Raw genomic sequence first — 19,155 nt, 5'->3', positions numbered from 1 at the left:
TAATTATTTCAAAATATGACTTCTTATTATATTTACTTCACATCATAAATATTTTGTTTTACTATATACATATGAATAGTTTGTACTTAAAATAATGCACAAAATCTCTATTTTATATACCGAAAAATGATTTAAAAAAACATATCATATAGTATATGAAGAGAAATATCAATATTGTCTTATCTGACACTAAACCTGAATATAAAATATTACATATTATGTTATTAAATAAGAAATTATCTATTTATAAAATTAATATATTTTAATATATAAAAGTTAAAAATATATAAATTTATTAATTTCTTTTATTTCCGCGCAAAACATGGACAATTTCACTGTCCATGAAAACTCATTGGCCTATCAAAATTCTTAGCCCATTGGCCTATCAATATTCTTAGCCCATTGGCCTATCAATATTCTTAGCCCAGAGGAGAAATAGGAGAATTTTCTGTAATAATTCAATAAATCCGGGTTGAATCTGTCATTTCGCTAATAGGGTTAGCCGCAGAGCTTCTCCATATTAAAACCTAGAAACCCTAGCAGAAACTCTATAAATGGATAGTCACCGCCCACCTTCCTCCCATCATACACTCAGTGAGCAACATCAAACTTCTCTTCTTTTTCCTCTTTTACTGTATTTTCCATTAATTTTCTTTGCTTTGATGTAGAAGGAAGAGTCGCTATGAGGACTCTGTAAAAGATCAAGCTCAACAGACCGGATTGCCAGGGGCGTATGCCTTTGCATGTCGATCTCCTTCTTCCCTGAGCCATCTCTTCTTACATCTTTCATTTTTTGTATGGGCGTATGCCTTTGCATGTCGATCTCCTTCTTCCCTGAGCCATCTCTTCTTACATCTTTCATTTTTTGTATCTATTTATTTTTAGATTTTGTAAACAATTTTTGGGGAGGTTGATTTTGCTATGAGGATTCTTAAGCTCCCTCTTCTGAGTTAAAGTTGAGGACACTTGCTGGCAGAATCGAACCAATAATAACTAGCCACTACTGAGCAATTTCAATCCTCCCTCAGATTTACTTTTTTTTTTTAAAAGATCTGTTTGTACATTTGCCGTTTAATTTTCTTTGTTTTTGTGCTAATTTATTGTCACGGTGACGACTCCATAAAATTCAAGCTCAACAGACCGGATTGCAGGCTTCTCTATTCTTAGAGTAAGTTTGCGTGTCGAGTACCCCGCTGAACTGAGTGACATTTTTTAAAATTTATTTATTTGTGAAATTGAGATCGTGATGAGGATATCTAAGCTCCCTCTTCTGATATCGGTGAGGAAAATTGCTGGCAGAATCGAACCAATAAATTAATTTGCCATTACTGAATGATCTTTTAGTTTTTGTTGTTGTTTTTATGGTGATGATGATGAAGCAATTATTATTATTCCAACACTTGGACTGATTTTATACGAGTGATTACATTATTGCATCTGAATCACATACTGCCTAATATTCAATTTTTATTACTAATTTTATGGAAGTAGATATACTTTGTTCAAGTTTGAAGTGTCGCCAGAAATCAAATGATGATTTACATATCAATCTTAGGACACCTTTGGACACAACCAGCTATGGTTGTGAATGAAAATAATTGTTGTTCTGATGATGATGGCGACTTCAATTATACCTGTTGCTTTATATACATGTAAAATTACTCTGTTTTTCTTAATTTATTACACTACTATTTGGGTAAGAAGGATCACGATGACGACTCCATAATATTCAAGCTCAACAGACCGGATTGCAGGCTTCTCTATTTTTAGAGTTTGCTTGCGTGTCGAGTACCCCGCTGAACTGAGTGATTCTTCTTTTTATTTTTTTTTCTTTTATAATGTTTACAAATAATTTCTTTTATCTTGTTGACTGATATGATTTTACAACTGTTTTAAATTATTGTTACAATGATGATGAAGCAATTCATTTTATTTTAATGCATGGATTAGTTTTTATATACAAGTGGTATTTGTATTGCAGTTGAATTGTATACTACGTACAAATTAAAATTTAATTTGGAAGTAGATAACCTTTTTGCAATTACTAATTGATGTGTTTGGATTTTTTCATTGTTACTCTAAAAAGTGATTGAACACTACAATTATTATCCATATTCCAATTTGCTTTAGTAGTCAAGAATTGCTACTACTAAATAAGATGAAAAATGAAAATTAAGTTAATAGTAGAGTTTGGAGAGATTGAGGGTGAGCAAGATACAGAGTCAAGTGCGATAGTTGGTGTATTGCAATTACATGTGAATTATATTGTATGCAAGTATTTAGGATATTCTGGAGCGTAATGAGTGAAAATGTAAATTCATTTGAATACAATTAATTTGAAATAAATTACATGTAACTTTGATCTATTTGTACAGGATAAGTATATCTGCCCAAGCTATGTGTATTTGGAGATTGAAAACACTTGAAAAGAAAGATAATTAAATCTTAAATTAGTGGAATTTGTGTTTGCTTGTCCTTTACAAATTACTTTATTAGTTGCAAATTGCCTTTTAATTATAATGACTGTAAGTTTTTATTACTAAATAATTAACTTTAGAGTTGTCAACTAGGTTTGTTATACTTATTTGATCTAAATAATGATTTGATAAGATTAGACTAAGATTTTCGAAACTCATTTTAATTATTATTTTTTATCTCGGTTGAGTAAGTTTATTAATTTGAAGAGCTTAATCAATGTGAGTTGGCTTAACTCGTGATTAATATGGAATGGAGGGAGTAGAATACTAAAATAAGCCAATAACAAAAGAAATATTATGTTTTTAGAAGGGCTACAATAAATTTAGTCCAATTTTGTCAAATCATAATTTGTGTGCGGTAGGATCAACCGTCCATATAATTTGGCTCTACCCAATGGGTTAAAAACAATATAGACTGAAATATTGGTGAATGATGGTGTATTCAGTGATGAATTAAATAACTATCCAACTACACAAATAATTGTCACAAATTAATTTTTTTGGACTAATTTGGTCCCAAATATTGAATTGATAAGATTGAATTAAGATTTTTGAAACCCATTTAAAAATATTTTTCTTAGCTCGGGATCAATATGTTTGTTAATCCAAAAAACTTGAGCAATATGAATCAAGTTATTGTGGAGTAAATAATAAAATAAAATACTAAAAATAAGCAAGAAATAAAAGAAATATTATGTTTTTAAATGGCCCACAAAATTCTTAGTCCAGTTCTATCAAATCATAATTAGGGTGCGGTTGGATCAATTGTCTTAATCCATATTACTAACTCTACTCAATGGGTTATAGACGATAACAAACTTGAAATATTGATGAATGATAGACCTGGTGATTGAATACCAAATAATAATTTTAAAACAACTTAATTACACAAATATTCTTACATAAACCAGGTTTGTTGGATCAATTCGACTCAACTCATGATTTGATATGATTGAGTTATGATTTTTGAAATCTATTTAAGAAAAAGTTTTTTAGTCAGGCCTGAGTAAGTATGTTGTTCGTGGGGCACGAGCAATGTGGATCGGACCAACTAGTGAGCCAAATAAAAAAAATAAGGACAAACAACATAAATCTTAATAGTTTAGAAGCAAATAACTTCCCTTCACGTGAATTTTTATGAATCTAATCAAAATTTGGAATTCAAATACATGTATCTCGAATAGATGAGGTTAAAATTAGATGCAATTTATTCAGATACACTATGTTCATGTGAATTAACATATATGTGATTCTTTCTCGCCTCTCTCCTATCTCGCTCGCCTCTCTCCTCTCTCGCCCGTCTCACTCCCTCTCTCACTGCCCTATCTCCCTACGTATTTGCATTAGAATGTCGATACACAAATATTCCTATCTAGTATCCCAAATACATATATCTAATGCGATTTGCATGTATTTGGATACATAGACTATCTTGCTCGCCTCTCTTCCTATTTCAGTGTATCTTATAACAAAAATACATGTATCTAACAAGGGCGGCTGAACGAAATATGTGGCCTAAAGCTAATTCTTAAAAACGGCCTGATCAATATATTTTACTCATTTTATTTTATATGTTTTGATTTGACTCAACATGAAATTTCAGACATATAAAAACATATATAATACAATTGTCTAAAATTAAAAGTGTGTATAACATACAAAAAATATTTTTTTGAATTGAACATAATATTTATTTAGTAAAATTTTAAATTCATGAGTGTGTGTGTATGGCCTTAAAAATCTCGGGTCCTAAAATAAGTACTTTACTTGCTTTAGGCCTCAGCCGACCCTAGTAACTATTGGGAGATTAGTAAATATGATAGAAATATTTGTGTAATTAGATAACTTTTGGATTAATTATTAAGAAAATTTTATTAAAGCTAATAGTATAGGTGTATATTATATCGTTCAACGGGGCTTTCGTTGTTTACATAACATTGCTACTATTTTTTTTTTCTGTATTGAAGTTATGAAGCAATTGTATATGTTATCACATATACAATTAGATTGTTGTCATTAAATGCTCAATTCTTTAACTGATGTGAGTAGTTAATTACATTACTTTACGAAATTTATTTATCGTAGATTGTAAATGAGATGGCACTAATAACCTATCCTAAAAAGTTTTAAAAACAAAATTTGCTATTTTCTATTTATCTCATTGACTTCGTTTTCTTTTTGATAGAGTTGCCTGGAAAAAGGCTAGATATACCCTTCAACTTTGTTATTTATAACTGACATACCACTCGTTGTAAAAGTGACTCACATATACTCCTATCATTACAAAAATTATACGCATATATCATTTTCATCTAAAGAATGTGAAAAAATAATTTTAAATTTATTCTTTGACTTTTAATATTTTAAAAATTCATGTAGGGAGATATATGATTTTTTCACATATGAATTATTTTTTGACTTCTTTAATTATCATTATTTAAGTTTCTTATTCTAATTCATTTTTTCTTTCATTCTTTAGTGTAGAAATATGAGAAATAAAAAGAAAGAAGTGTGAATGGAAAAGGAGAAAAAAATAACTAAAACTAATATTTTTTTTGCGGCTATATTGTAATTTAAAACTTTTTTTTGCGACTATATTTTAATTTAGTCTTGTATTTGTAAAAAACAAAAGATGGGCCAACTATGATAAATTTTACAAGAAAATAAGTGAAAAAAATAGTCAGATATAATTTCTAATTCCGCGTGAAATAGGAAATTGAATATAATTGTATAAATTTTCTATCAAAGTAATATTATAGCTTTGTTGGATAGTTATTTTAAAGTAGGAAGATATAGAACTTATGTTTGCCTAGTTATATAGATTTTCCAATTTTCAATTCCAAAATTGAAATTCAACCCATTAATGGGATATTTCGAACAAAACCTAAAATCACATATATATTTTTGTGTATAATATAATTGGCTTATTGATTTTCTATGTAATCAGTGGCATTGTAAATTAAAATTTGATGCAGAAACGTATGTTATTACGTACATCATAAGCATACTCATCTAGCAATTGCAATAAACAAAATGGAAATGATGAAAGAACAAAATAATTACACTTGGGAGAGTAAATTTCTCCCTCTCCAAAGGCGATTTCATTCTTTGGCATTAATTTAAAGTTTCTAATTAAGAATGAAGTGTTATTTATAAAATGCTAACCCCTACCTATAGATGGTATTAGTTCCAAAATATAAACTTTATCCGTTTGAGTTTCAAATTCGACCAATTTTTTATTTATTAAGTTTGAGATATAATATTTTTATTTAGTTAACAGATCTCTTAACATATGTATATATTGTTGGGTTCTGAAGAGTGATTAGGGCGTCATGCGGAAGCTTACAATTACAAATAATATGATTGATAAATTAGATGACAAAAACTTATATATACTAAAAACTAATATTATTATATGAAAACTAATATAAAGAAAAAATATTAAAATTGTTGAGAGATTAAATCTCCCCATAAACAAAACTCACTAAACGACTACATTGTGGATTCTATTGTATTATGCTATGAGAATATGGATCTTCAATTTATAGATCTCCAAACTATTCCTGTAAGGAAAGAATAAACCAAATATGGAAGAAAATTATATTTTTCTTTCAGAAAAAGTTCAAGCATTTATGGTAATACTTTGACTTTTCTTTAAGGAAAAAAAAATAAACTTCAAATAATAAAAGAAAATCTGGGCAAAACCCTAACATATATTGGGGTTAAATCAACACTACATAATCGAATAAATCTATAAATTGTACATTACGAAATGTTATGGACAAACAAATATGTGAAAGTTGGCTAAAATGGCTCTGAAATTTGTGTCCATTCAACATTGAGATATACTCACTTCTATTCAAATAAATGTATTTTTGAAGTTTTGACATATTCATTAAGAAATTTATTTAATAATATTAATTATATTAATTATTTAACTATATTATTCTTTATATTTCCTCAGAGTTATTAGATAATTTATTTTTAGATAGAGTAATAAAAAAGTAGTTTTGAGACAAAATAATTAACGTCTTCTTGGTTTTCTAAATTGTTTTTTTTATTATTAAATTGGTTTTAAAAGGAGGAAATTTAGAAATAGCGATACTTTGAGCCTTAATTAACGATGATTAGCGATAATTTGACTAATTATCAAACGTAGCATTAGTTTATTTTAAAAAACTCGCGATATAACATATCGATTCTCTCTGTATCAGTGTATTAATTCGCTATGTATTTATTATACATGTTCGCATTGTATAGATTCCCTTTGTCATATTGTATAGATTCCCTCTTGATCAAAGTGAACAAATACTTAACGAATTGACACTGATACCAAGCGTATCAATACATCTGAGCGAAAAAATACAACAAAAAATAGATTAAACTTAAAACTCTCGCTATGTATAATAATTTTTTTAAACTCGTATTTCAAATACATACAAGACATACATTTGCTATGTCAGGTAATTTATGTTTTCTAAAATGACTCTTTTTTTGGACCAGAGATTATTTTCCTAAATCATGATCTTTTATTGTTGTGTTATCTCTATTCAACGCTTCAAAATTGACAGGTTAGGTTAAAATTAGGAAAAGTAGGTCTCTATATTTAAAAATGATAAATTTTGTTGGATATCTAGGCCAGGAAGCATTGATATTTTGAATTGGTTTTTGACGGGAGGGATACAAAACACCCCACCAATATCTCAAATACTTTTTTTAAAAGGAAAATAATATAAATATACTGTATTAAGATTCAATATTACAAAATCTAACAGTAGTTTTTACTTTTCAAAATAAAAAGGGAAAACTACCTAATTATACCAATATTTCTATCATATTAATTTTTTTTATATAGTTTGAAATAATTACGTACATATCGTCTCACAATTAATAATTTCATACCATATTTCAAGTTAGATACAACTAGATACATGCATTTTTGCTACTAGATACACTAGGGGGAGAGGCGAACGACAAAGCGAAAGAGTGAGAGCGAGCGTGCTAAGAGGGAGGAGAGCGAGAGAGTCGATTTATCCCAAATACATGTATGCGAATCACACTAGATATATCAAGGATACCAAATACATTCTGAGAAACAGATACATAGGAAGATAGGTGCGCGAGAGAGGAAAGAGGCGAATGAGCGAGTAGTGTATCACATATACATACAAATCTACTTAAATACAGTGTGTCTGGAATAAATTATATCTAATTTTGACCTCATGTATCAGGACATGCTAGATGCATGTATTTGGGGACGACAATCTAACACGAATGTTAATTACAAAAACTCATGAAATAACACATAATTAAATCCTAAACTAGTGAAATTTGTATTGTTCGCCCAAATAAAAAAGGTATGATAACCATGATGGTTGGCTTCTTGGTATAAAAGGTGGAATGGACTAGCCCACCCCATTTGGGCCATATTGGAAGTTGGAAACTCAAGTTGTTCAGTTGACATATTGGGTCCATCCTACAAACAGCAACAGCTTCATCAACTTGGCCTCTTTACATTCATCAACGCTGCGCCAACAATTTCTAGATATTTTTTTGAGCTTTGCCACAAAGTTTCTTTGGTCGGCCACAACATTAGTTTCTTACTTTCTGTAGATTGATAACAATGTGTTTGAAAATATTGTGGGTAGATCTCCAATAATTCTTTTGGCACTACTTACTAGTATACATATGTGTAATTATTATGCATATATACCAAAGATTAAACATATAAAAAAATTCACCTAGCTCCACCGTGGTCTAGATTAAAGTTAACCTCGGCGCCCGCTCCGCTAGGCCAAACTTCTCGGGTCAACATTGGCTTTTCAAAACAAAAATTAGGTGAAACTAGGTAACTACACATATTTCACTATCATATATAGTATTATGGGGAATTATTCACAAATAACCACTATAATAAACTTAATTATGATTCATAACTATAGTTTGCATATTTACGGGTTGTAGCTACAGTTTAAGTTGTCTCGTCGTTTGTATAACTCACGGATTTGTATAATTCGTGGGGGGGGGGGGGAGTGGGGTTTATATATTCACGGATAGTATAATTAAGTTATTTTTTGTATAAATTCGAAATAACGAATTTATAAAAACACAAAGATCTGAACTTTAAACATTTATACAAATTATATTATACAAAATTACATTATACAAAAGTTATACAAATTATATTATACAAATTCTGAATCATATAAACGTGCGAATTCTACAAACTCGAAACCTCAGTCCACGTTATTATCACTGAGTGTTGGTCACGAGTGGTAATTAACTAAAACTATAACTATGATGACTAATTAATTAGTATATGTTTGCTTAACCATGTAATTTTCTCTATTATTAGTGCCTATACTTTCAAAATATTATGTATCTTACCATTAACTAGGAGTTTCCTATCATGTATTGAGAAAAATACACTTAGATACATGTATTTTTACTATCAGATATACTAAAATAGGGAGAGAAGCGAGCAAGATTTTGTTATGTATTTCATATACATGGGAATTATACCAGATACATGTATCTGGTGTGATTCACATGTATATAGAATACTAGATACATAGAAAAGTGACGAGCGAAATGGGAGAGATGGGAGCGAGATTTGTTATATATCCCATAAACATATGAATCCATGTGGATATAATATACATGCATCTGAACATATTTGGATTCACTAAAATCTGATAAGATACGTAATATAGTCTAGAGTGTATCTAAGTAATTAACTCCTAAATTAGTGAAATTTATGTATGTTTTCCAAAAATTATATACTCGGGTCGTTTTGCTTTTGTCTTAGTTCAATCATGAATTATAAAGTCCAAAAGTAGAATAAGATGTAATTTTCAGAAGCATTAATGGAGATAAATTAGTTGAAAACTTTTCTGGTTTTGGAAGCAATACGACAATAATAGGAAAAAATGGATATTTGTTAACAAGATCATGGGATATTATGAAAAAAAAATGTACACGTGTTAGGTCCCACATCTTTTTCAACAAAAACTTTTTTAGATATTTTTGAATTTTCTTTGGTCTGGTAGTGGCAAGATTTGCATTTGAGGCCAGAAATTTTATCCACTATACAAAGTAGTTGTAGCTGTAGTAGTACCAAGAATACAGGTAGAAGGGCATAAAGTTTTGGCCCTTAATTCCATTTCTTAAAATTATCTAAGTGAGTGCTGCTATGATTGCACCATAGAAAGCGATGTACTTATTGATTAGCCATCATCTGTTTTATTAGTTCACAATAAAAAATTTGAAATTCAAAATAATTAGTTATAATTATGAAAGATGTACTGAAAATATCTTTGAACTTGACTCAAATTATTAGTTTCGTCTTTAAATTACTGACAGTCTTAAAAATACTCATCTACTTGATTAACTAAACTTAAGATACACCTCCGATCTGTCACATGATATAGCAAATGGTTTTAAACTCTTATAGAAGCATGAAACTCTTAATAAAAAGTCGAGAGAAGTGTTAAAAACACCTCTAAACTTAGCTTGAAGAGAATTTAGGAGTGTATTTCACTGATGTTGTAAGATGCATGGGGGTATGTCAATAGTTCAGAGATGTTAATTAATACTTTGTGCCGAGTTTAGACGTGTTTTTAGTACTTCTTGAAAGATGAGCTTATTTAAATTTCAAAATCTAAAAGATGCTACATAAATTAAAACAAAGATTACGTCAAATGGAAATTTGCTTCAGTTACGCATTTGAATTACCTGATTTAGGATTCATCATCCTCCACTATGGGAAGGTAACATAGAGGAATTTGCTTCAATTACGCATTTGAATTGTGGACTCAAGTAATATACGATTACGACATATTTTTATTTTATATTATCAGTATAGTTTGGTTTAGTTTATTATGGCAGGTTTGTTTCCATTTATCAAATTACTGATGGATATTAACTAATATAAAACTCAAGAACTATTTAAAATGGGCTCAAAGTGGGAAATTGGTGTAATTGGTTTATTTTGGTATTAAACATGAGAGACTATATTATATACGTTGTTATACATTTCCCTTGATCAATTTTCATACAATCTGTCTTTTTTGGGATGAAATAAAATGCAAATTAGTCATTAGCTTATTTCCTTTACAAAGAACATTTGGCTTAAGGAACGCTTGAAATTTTATTAGCTACATAATAGTAGTACTGTCTATTGCAATTTGAGATTGGGGGCCCGTTTGGCCATGCGATATGGTATCATGATATGGAATCATGAGATGAAATTGAAGATTTGTTTGGACATGCGATATGAAATTTTTGTGTTGTATATTTTCTCATAAACATAAAAATCTCATAAGTTCTAAAACTATTAAAATAGCCCCAATTGTTTATTCAATCTTATCAAATAAATAAAAAATTATAAAATCGCATAATAAATTATTACAAAGTTATTTGTTCTCCACTTAAGTAATTGTTTCATCTAACTTTAATTTAATAAAAAAAATTGAACATAAATTGTAGTGTACTAGTCTTTAATATAATCCTCCCATCGTACGGACAATTTCTTCACGTTGAACTTGCATTTCTCGATCATGTGACCGAGAAGACGAACCAACATTGTTACTTTGAGCCATTTGTTGGTCAATATCTTCCGCAACTATATCTTCATGTTCCCAACCAGCAGCAACAAAGGTAAATCGCATATCAAAATCACAAGCACATAAGACATTTTGTGATGTTCTTCCTTTGCGATTACGATATGCATGTTGCACTGCTTTTGGAACCTCACCTTCTATATATGTTCCATCAATCGCACCAACACAATCCTACCAAATAAAAAATACATCAATATTAGTTTTGTGAACATAAAATAAATTGGAAGCATTATAGAATGCACTTCATAAAAATAATGTTTGTAAGAGTAATAAAAATAGTGCTTCAAAGACAATGCTAAGTCATAAAATAAATATTATCTCTTTAAACAACGTTGATAGGAAATATGTAACTAAATACTAATAACTTACACATAAAATATAAATGTGCACTTAAATTTTATTTACATATGAAACAAATGGTTAGTAGATATAAATATGGGGTTGTTTTAACAAAATATAAACTCATGGATCAATTATTGTATTAAAATATCTCAAATCATGATATGGAATCACCATATGATTCCATATCATGGTTTTTGGAGAATATGGTATCACCTCTCATGATATGGAATCATGAGATGAAATCAGCGTAAAATCACATGTCCAAACGTTGATTCCATCTCACGAAACCATATCGTGATATGGTATCACATGGCCAAACGCCTACTTTTTCTTTGTTATTGACGTAATTGATAATGTTGGATTCTCATGAGTAAAAAATGACAATTTGATACATGAAATATCTCGCATTAGTAGGATTCAGGAAAGGGACGCGATCCATAAGTGTGATAATATAAACCGTCTATGATATTAATGGTTGTTTTCAGGACTCGAACCAGCAATCTACTAGACAACTAAATAAATAAGGTTACTATTGTCTCCTCGGATGGAGTACTAGTAACATCCACCTAGGTGCTCCATTTCTACGTATGTATTTTTATATTAATTTACTCATAGAAACCACACATTTGTTTATACTTTATAAGTAGTACATAACATAATACATTTGTGGATTTGGTAGCTAGTAAATAGTACTTAATTGTATAAAGACCATTGATAGGTAGCCATAATGATTCAAAGATACTCTCAGATATTTTCTAGGGGCCCAATTACTAGGCGCTACAAATTAGCTTCAATACTTTTTTCTTGGTTTAAAACATCATATTAGGTGTGCAAAATCATTAACTCCATTGATTTGAATTAGTGTCATAAAAGGTTTGTTTCTGTTTTTTTAGGTGCTCTTGATAAAGAGAACTTCATTAGTCTCAAACTCAAAATTTCTCATTTAAAAAAATAATTTTGTCATTTCACCATATTCTTGGGGTACCTCCAGTGCCAGTATATAAGTGCATGGTGGCAATTTATAATTCTACCTTTTCAAAATTAAGATCCAATGCATGTTTTTGAAAAAGTAAAGCACTTGGTCTTAGTATATATGCAGGGCCTTATGCCTTAGGCCCCAAAATTTGGGGGCCCCAAATTACTATCAAGAATAAATTATGTGTTAATTTTTTTTATAAAAAATTGATTAATTATGATAAAAAATATATTATTTTACCCACTTTAACATTTTTTATACTTTGTTAAAAATAAGAATTAATAGTGAAAAGTGTTGAACAAAGTGAATTACAAATTCTTTTTTATTTTTTTTTAAATTTTAGTTTCAAACATTACAACAAGCATATTAAAATGGTGTATACCAAGTCATCAACTTTTTGAATCAGATTCTGTGGTTCTACTCTTATTTTTATTTAATATTTGTCAACTTATTACTTATAAAATTATGTTAACAATTCATATAATAATTGTCTCACTGAAAGGATGTTTTCAATGTTGAGTTGATAAAATCTTACCTAAAAGCAATAACTGAAAAACAATATTAAAAACTAATAATTTTCATCTAAATAGTGTAAGAAAAATAAATTTTGAATAAATATGTATACAAAGTTTATTTATATTTTAGGCCTCAAATTAAAATTTCGCTTTAGGCCCCCAATTACGTTGAGCCGCCCTTGTATATATGTACTGTGTTTTATCATGATGATCCCAACTACAACTGGTCCTCTTGTTCTAAAGTCTAAGTTTAACTTTTTTTAGGAGGCATTAAAAGTCTTAATCCACTTGTTTTGCAATTTTTTTTTTTGAGGGGGTGGGTAGGGAAAGGGGAAATGGGAAGGGGATTACAATGTAGGGAGTCGAACCCTCACCAACAAGGTGGAAATTTAGATAGTCAATCAACTGAGCTACTAAGATTCTCGTTAAAGCAAAAGTTGGGTTTACACAATAATGTTAATATACAGTGCAAGTTCATGGAAATGATTATGATAACGTTGAAATTGTGCTCTTTCTTTTCATCCTAGACTAGTGATTTAACTTATGAAACTGTGGATAACACTTGCAACGAGTTAATATCTCATATGGTCACTCAACTTTAAATAATTCACTTAGAAAATCACTTAACTTTGAGTTGTTCACTTAGAAAGTCACTCAACTTTGTTTTATAACTCAAAAGTCATTCAATTATCACTACAAGAAAAGTGTGAATTACATGGGGATTTTCCTGGGGATTAGTATGAAAATTTACAGGAAAATTAGTTTCCTACGGATTTTCATACTAATCCCCAGGAAAATTTCCATGTAATTCATACTTTTCTTGTAGTGTATTAGTGTTTCACTTAGAAAGTCACTCAACTAGTTATATTTCACTTAGAAAGTCACTCAATCAATTTAAATAATTTTTCATTAAATTTTGTTAAAGGTAATTTTTTTTAAAAAAATTTAACATCAACTACATTTTTGAAAGAGCATATGTTGCCATTTTCTTTCTACCGTTTTTTTCCTTTGTTCTTAAGAATTTTTTTTTAAAAAAAAAACAGTAGTTTGTATTTTATATCTTATATGAGTGAAAGTGTTGAAAAATTTCTAATGCCCTCTGTTTTGGATATTTAAATGTTTGAACTTCTTTAAATATGTGTTCATCCGAAATGTATTCAAATACCTAATGATATGTATAATTAATTTAAAATACAAAAATTGTTGGTATTGATTTATGATGAATACAACTCTTTGGCATTCTAGTTCAAGTACAAAAATAAAGACAGTTGTGAAGTATATACCAAAATATAAATACAAATTAGTTGTAAATTGAAATGATATTGAAAAATACAATTGAGATGAATACATAATACATAGAATAAGTTGTATTCAAAATAAATTGTATTTATATTTCAATATCCAGTTTTGTTATATTATTATTTCACTTTAAATTTGCAGAAAGTATTTTTTGGCTCAGTTTTTATTTTCAAATATCAGGTTGTATTTCAATATCATTTTGTATATCAAACGCAAAATGAATACCAATAATTTTGTATTCTCCTTCTTGTGACGTATTCGTCGCAATTTTATATATTATGTATTCATAAAAAATATATTGCTTTAGACAAATAAAATACAAAATTATCTCTTACTAAGTTTGTATTTCAAATATCAGGTTGTATTTTAGTATGATTTTGTATTTTAAACGAAAAAATGAATACCGATAAATTTCTGATTGATTCAGTCATTATAGACAATCAGATGCTTTCCCCAAAATCTAAAACCCTAAAAGCAAATTTTGATACTATCAAAATATAAATGTATTAAATATCAAACAAAATAAACATATAAATGAATTTCTAGATTCTAAAAAATCTGAAAAATTAAAAGAAAATCACAAAAAAAATTGAAAAAACGAATAAAAATCTGAAATACATAAATATTTGATGAATATCTAAACAAAATCACATAAAAATAAAAAAAATTGATTGAAAATTCGTAATATATAGTATCCGAAATATACACCATAATCGGTGATTTTAAACAGCAAATTAAAATAAATCTAAATAAATAATGGAAATTACCTTGTCAATCGAGAAATCTTTTGAATTAATAAAGAGATTTCGTTTAACAATCGAGAAAATTTCTTGAATTAAAATATATATTTTGATGAACAATTTGTGAGCACCTTGAAGAAAGAGAATATGAAAACGTGAAAGGTGGGAGTAGAAACGCGAAAGGTGAAGAAGGAAGGTTAATGGGTATTGGCTTTTTTTTTTTTCTTTTCAAACGGTTATTGGTTTAGAATTTGGTCCAATATAGGACTGTTTTCATAAATAAAATTAATTTTTAAATAATAAAATCTGAATACATATTATTTTCTAAAAATATTGCCATTCTGACATTTTAAATAAATATTTTAAAGTGTTATTGTTTTGACTAATTATGTTAGATATTATGACTTAATTGCTAATTTTTTCCTATAAATTAAGTTAATTAATTAATAATAATAATAAAAGTAATTGAAAGTTGATATTAGGTATGAAAATGAAAGTAGAATTGTGAGTAAAAACTCATGAAGAGTTGGAAACAAAGTGACTTGTTGGTGTTAGCCAAGCTAGAAGTCCATATACGGATTCTACAACTCAGTAACTTTTGTTTAAAATTTAAATAGTGTATTCGTGTTAGAATGGTAAAAGTTCTACACTATTGGAGATGAGATCGACAATCTGCTATATAGATTTGGGCAATTCTTCTTCATTAACTAACTTTTGTGGTTGAGTTAGGCCCAGACACCATATCTTTACACGATATTAGAATCAGGTTCATCCCCATCTAGACTCCTGAACCACACTCCGATGGGACCTGAGCGTGAAGGAGAGTGTTAAAGTGAATAAAATTTTCATATTTCAATCGTCATTATAAAATAAAATTGAGAATCCATAAAATTAAACTTTTGACTTTCACCTATATCTTGTTGATCAGAATTCACAATGATGGACTTATCTAAGATATTTTAATTGCTTTAAAGGGCAAGACATGGTGAAATTTGTGGTGAATTTTAAATTGCAAAAGTAGGAAGGGGCGGTGGTGCAAATCATGTGGAGAGCATGCACATTATTGACAAGTGCTTCACTACGGCCCACGCCCTTCCTAGTGTCACGAGTGGATACCGGCCGGACCCCAATCAATCAATCAAATAATCTTTTTCTTTTTTTTGGTTACATTAAAAAAAACAAAAAAATCAATGAATAAATACCCATTTTCTTTACTATATATAAACCCCCATGCATATTGCTGAAGCATTCAAACAAAAAACATTTCCCTTTGTGCTAACATTATCATTACCTTGTACTATTAGCTTAAAAATGCATTCAAAATTCATCCATTTCGCTCTTTTTATCTTTATTATCTTTACTATCTCCGCCGGTTCTTTAGCCCTTAGCCCGGTCGGCGGAAGGAAGATGAGCTCGAATACCGAGATGGGATCACCTAGCTCAGGTAGTGGCGCGGCTCATGGGCCTAACTGGGATTACAATTGGGGTTGGGGTTCAAGCCCGAGCGGAGGATGGGGTTATGGTTCGGGCTCGGGTAGGTCTCCTAATGGATTTGCACGAGGCTGGGGCTTTGGTTCCGGGTCAGGGAGCGGGTCTGGTTCGGGCTATGGTTATGGTTACGGAAGCGGTGGGGCTCATGGTGGTGGTTATGGAGCTGGAAGTGGTTCGGGTGGTAGTGGAGGCGGTTTTGGTTCGGGAAGTGGTGGTTCACCATCAGTTCCCGAACGTCATGGTTAAATTAAAACTTTGTATGCGTAAAATATAACTATAGGAATGTATTGTGACTCGAACTACGTGCAATATTTAGTATTTTGTTAGTACTATGTTATATAGCTAATGTGGTGTATACGTATTATTAATTATATAAGATGAATGTTTTCATATGCTCAAAAACGTTTTAAAAAAAAGGCATGATGAGTAATTATATTTTTTTCGTGAAAGTTAAGTTCATTCATTCATGTTTTATTTTTAATTTGTTTTTCTTAGTTATAACTTATAATTTGGATTATTTAAGAATATCCTTTTCAAATATTTTGAATTTTTAACTTTTATACTTGCTCCAAATCAATGCAAATAGATTGAATTATAGAGGGAGTATCTGGTATGAGGGACTTACGGGTGCAGGTTCACATGAACCCATACTTCCCTTTCGAAATTATATATAATAGTGTTATATTTTTTAAATAGAAGTGTATGAATCGACACTCAAAGTATCACAATATCGTGCGGTAATGATTGGGTGCACCTCTCTAAGCAAGGTTAGAAATTTGAATATTTTATTTATCTTGTTTTTTTTTTTTTTCCTAAAATTGGGTAACACCTCTCTAAATGATTTGGTTAGATTAAAAAAAAAATTGAACCTATAATTTTAAATTTTTAATGATTTCCAATAGTAAAAACCTAATTAAATATCAAACTAATCAAATCTATATCTTAAATCTATCTTTTATTTTTATTTTTATAATAATGCACTCTATCATCTTAAAATCTTAAATACGTCTATATACTATACTAGGGAGAGCTACTTTCCATTTTTTAATTAGTGTGTGCTGATTATGAGCACGGGTAGTTTATGGTCTAAATAAGAATGAAAAAAAGTAACAAGTGGGAGTAGGTTTGTTTGTTGGGGAAAGGGCAATTTGAACAAGTATTTATGTGGTTGTAATTAACTATGTCTACGTGTACTTGTTTCACATGTTTGGCCAAGTCTCATATACAAAGTGAGTTCTCACAAGTCATATCCTTGACAATGCAAGCATATCTTCTGTTTGTTTGTTTAATTTGATACAAAATTTTAAAATATAAAAGTAGATTTTATATGGTGAAATTGTAAATTAAAGAATGTTATATTAAAAATTGGAAGATACTTAATAATGTTGTTTGGATTTTTTATTCTTTATTAAAATATTCGCTTTGCACATAATCGTTTATTTTACTATTTTTTAAAATTATTATTTCACTATCTTTATTAAATTCAATATTGACTATTATATAAATCCTTGGTATCCCAAAACAACAGGTAGTTTTAGTATTAAATATGGCTAAATTTGGATGGTTTTATTTCTGTTCGTTTAATTTATGAGAAACTGAAACCCTCATATGAATATAGTGTTAAGAAGGTTAAAATTTGTTAATTTATTTTTTCTTTTCTTTTTGATAAACTACTCCTTTTCTATTAATGTTACTTTCTTTTTATTTTAAAAAATTACATGGCTAGTTAAAGTTGGTGGCCTCCAATCAAATCACAGATACTCATGTATTTGCGGCTGGTAAAGTTTGAATCTTTATTTAATTTATCTTTTTAAAAATAAAATAAACTTTTGTTCATCTTTATTAGTATGATCTAAAAATTGATTTTTTTTTTTATAATTATATGAGACACTTGTGTATTCTTTATATAGATTTTTTGTGTACAAAGTGTTGATCATAGTAGACTTTGGGATGCTTTGAGCATATGCAATAGGAGATCAATAGAAATTGAAAAGTCTACAAAATATGATTAAAATGCATGCATTTATCACATCATGAATTACGTATTGTCTTTCTCTTTTTTTCCTAAAGAAGCATTAATACATGAAGATTGCACACTCCTATTCACATTCATATTTTCCCATAATTTAGCTTTAAACATAATCTTAACTCAACCTAAAAGATTAGTTTTAGAATTGAATATTGTTAAAGATCATATTATAGGAAAAATAATCATCTCAATCTCCGGTGAACACTTGATGGAATTCATTCGATCCTTCATATTAGCCAAATTTGTTAATAATTAGTGGTGTATTGTAGAGATGCAATCATATTTTTGAATTGATCTTTTGATCAAATTGTACAAAATCATGTATTGATTTCGACTGCTTGTTGATTAGTTTAGTCTAGAAATAGAATTATTATTTCACATTTTGTTTATTATGTTGGATTGTTTTGTTTAAATATAATTTTAACTCAACCCAAAAAATTAGTTATAGAATTGAATATTATTCAAAATTATATTATTGATTGTTGTGAGACGCACATGAAAAAAAATACGTACACTAAACTACTCTTTTAGAAATAGTCAAGCAAAATATTTAGAATATTTCATATCACACACTAAAAAGAAGCTCCAATAGGATTTTACAACCAAAACAAATATGGCTCATCTCTCTCTATTTATGCAGAAAACATTATTCTAACTCCATACTC

At 29.1% G+C, this 19,155-nt stretch overlaps 1 protein-coding gene and 5 non-coding genes across 6 annotated transcripts; all 6 read left to right on the top strand.

Moving 5' to 3' along the window:
• The first annotated feature begins 911 nt into the window (after positions 1-911).
• Positions 912-1,011, top strand: LOC125823195 (small nucleolar RNA R30/Z108). The gene has a single exon (XR_007442693.1). It is a non-coding gene; the product is annotated as a small nucleolar RNA R30/Z108 (small nucleolar RNA).
• Positions 1,012-1,101: 90 nt separating this feature from the next.
• Positions 1,102-1,208, top strand: LOC125823191 (small nucleolar RNA Z107/R87). The gene has a single exon (XR_007442690.1). It is a non-coding gene; the product is annotated as a small nucleolar RNA Z107/R87 (small nucleolar RNA).
• A 28-nt stretch (positions 1,209-1,236) lies between these two features.
• Positions 1,237-1,336, top strand: LOC125823196 (small nucleolar RNA R30/Z108). The gene has a single exon (XR_007442694.1). It is a non-coding gene; the product is annotated as a small nucleolar RNA R30/Z108 (small nucleolar RNA).
• Positions 1,337-1,364: 28 nt separating this feature from the next.
• Positions 1,365-1,447, top strand: LOC125823192 (small nucleolar RNA snoR31). Its single transcript, XR_007442691.1, has one exon. It is a non-coding gene; the product is annotated as a small nucleolar RNA snoR31 (small nucleolar RNA).
• Positions 1,448-1,704: 257 nt separating this feature from the next.
• LOC125823197 (small nucleolar RNA Z107/R87) lies at positions 1,705-1,811 on the top strand. The gene has a single exon (XR_007442695.1). It is a non-coding gene; the product is annotated as a small nucleolar RNA Z107/R87 (small nucleolar RNA).
• A 14,413-nt stretch (positions 1,812-16,224) lies between these two features.
• On the top strand, positions 16,225-16,722 carry LOC125823177 (glycine-rich cell wall structural protein 2-like). The gene has a single exon (XM_049502596.1). The coding sequence runs from the start codon at positions 16,282-16,284 to the stop codon at positions 16,705-16,707; it is 426 nt and encodes a 141-aa protein (XP_049358553.1). The 5' UTR covers positions 16,225-16,281; the 3' UTR covers positions 16,708-16,722.
• The last annotated feature ends 2,433 nt before the right edge of the window (positions 16,723-19,155 follow it).

Source organism: Solanum verrucosum, unplaced genomic scaffold (genome assembly GCF_900185275.1).
Source record: "Solanum verrucosum unplaced genomic scaffold, falcon-dt-bn FXZP01000199.1, whole genome shotgun sequence".
Lineage (NCBI taxonomy): Eukaryota > Viridiplantae > Streptophyta > Magnoliopsida > Solanales > Solanaceae > Solanum > Solanum verrucosum.
The sequence above is the reverse complement of the archived record's forward strand: the minus strand, read 5'-3'. Positions and strand labels throughout refer to the sequence as shown.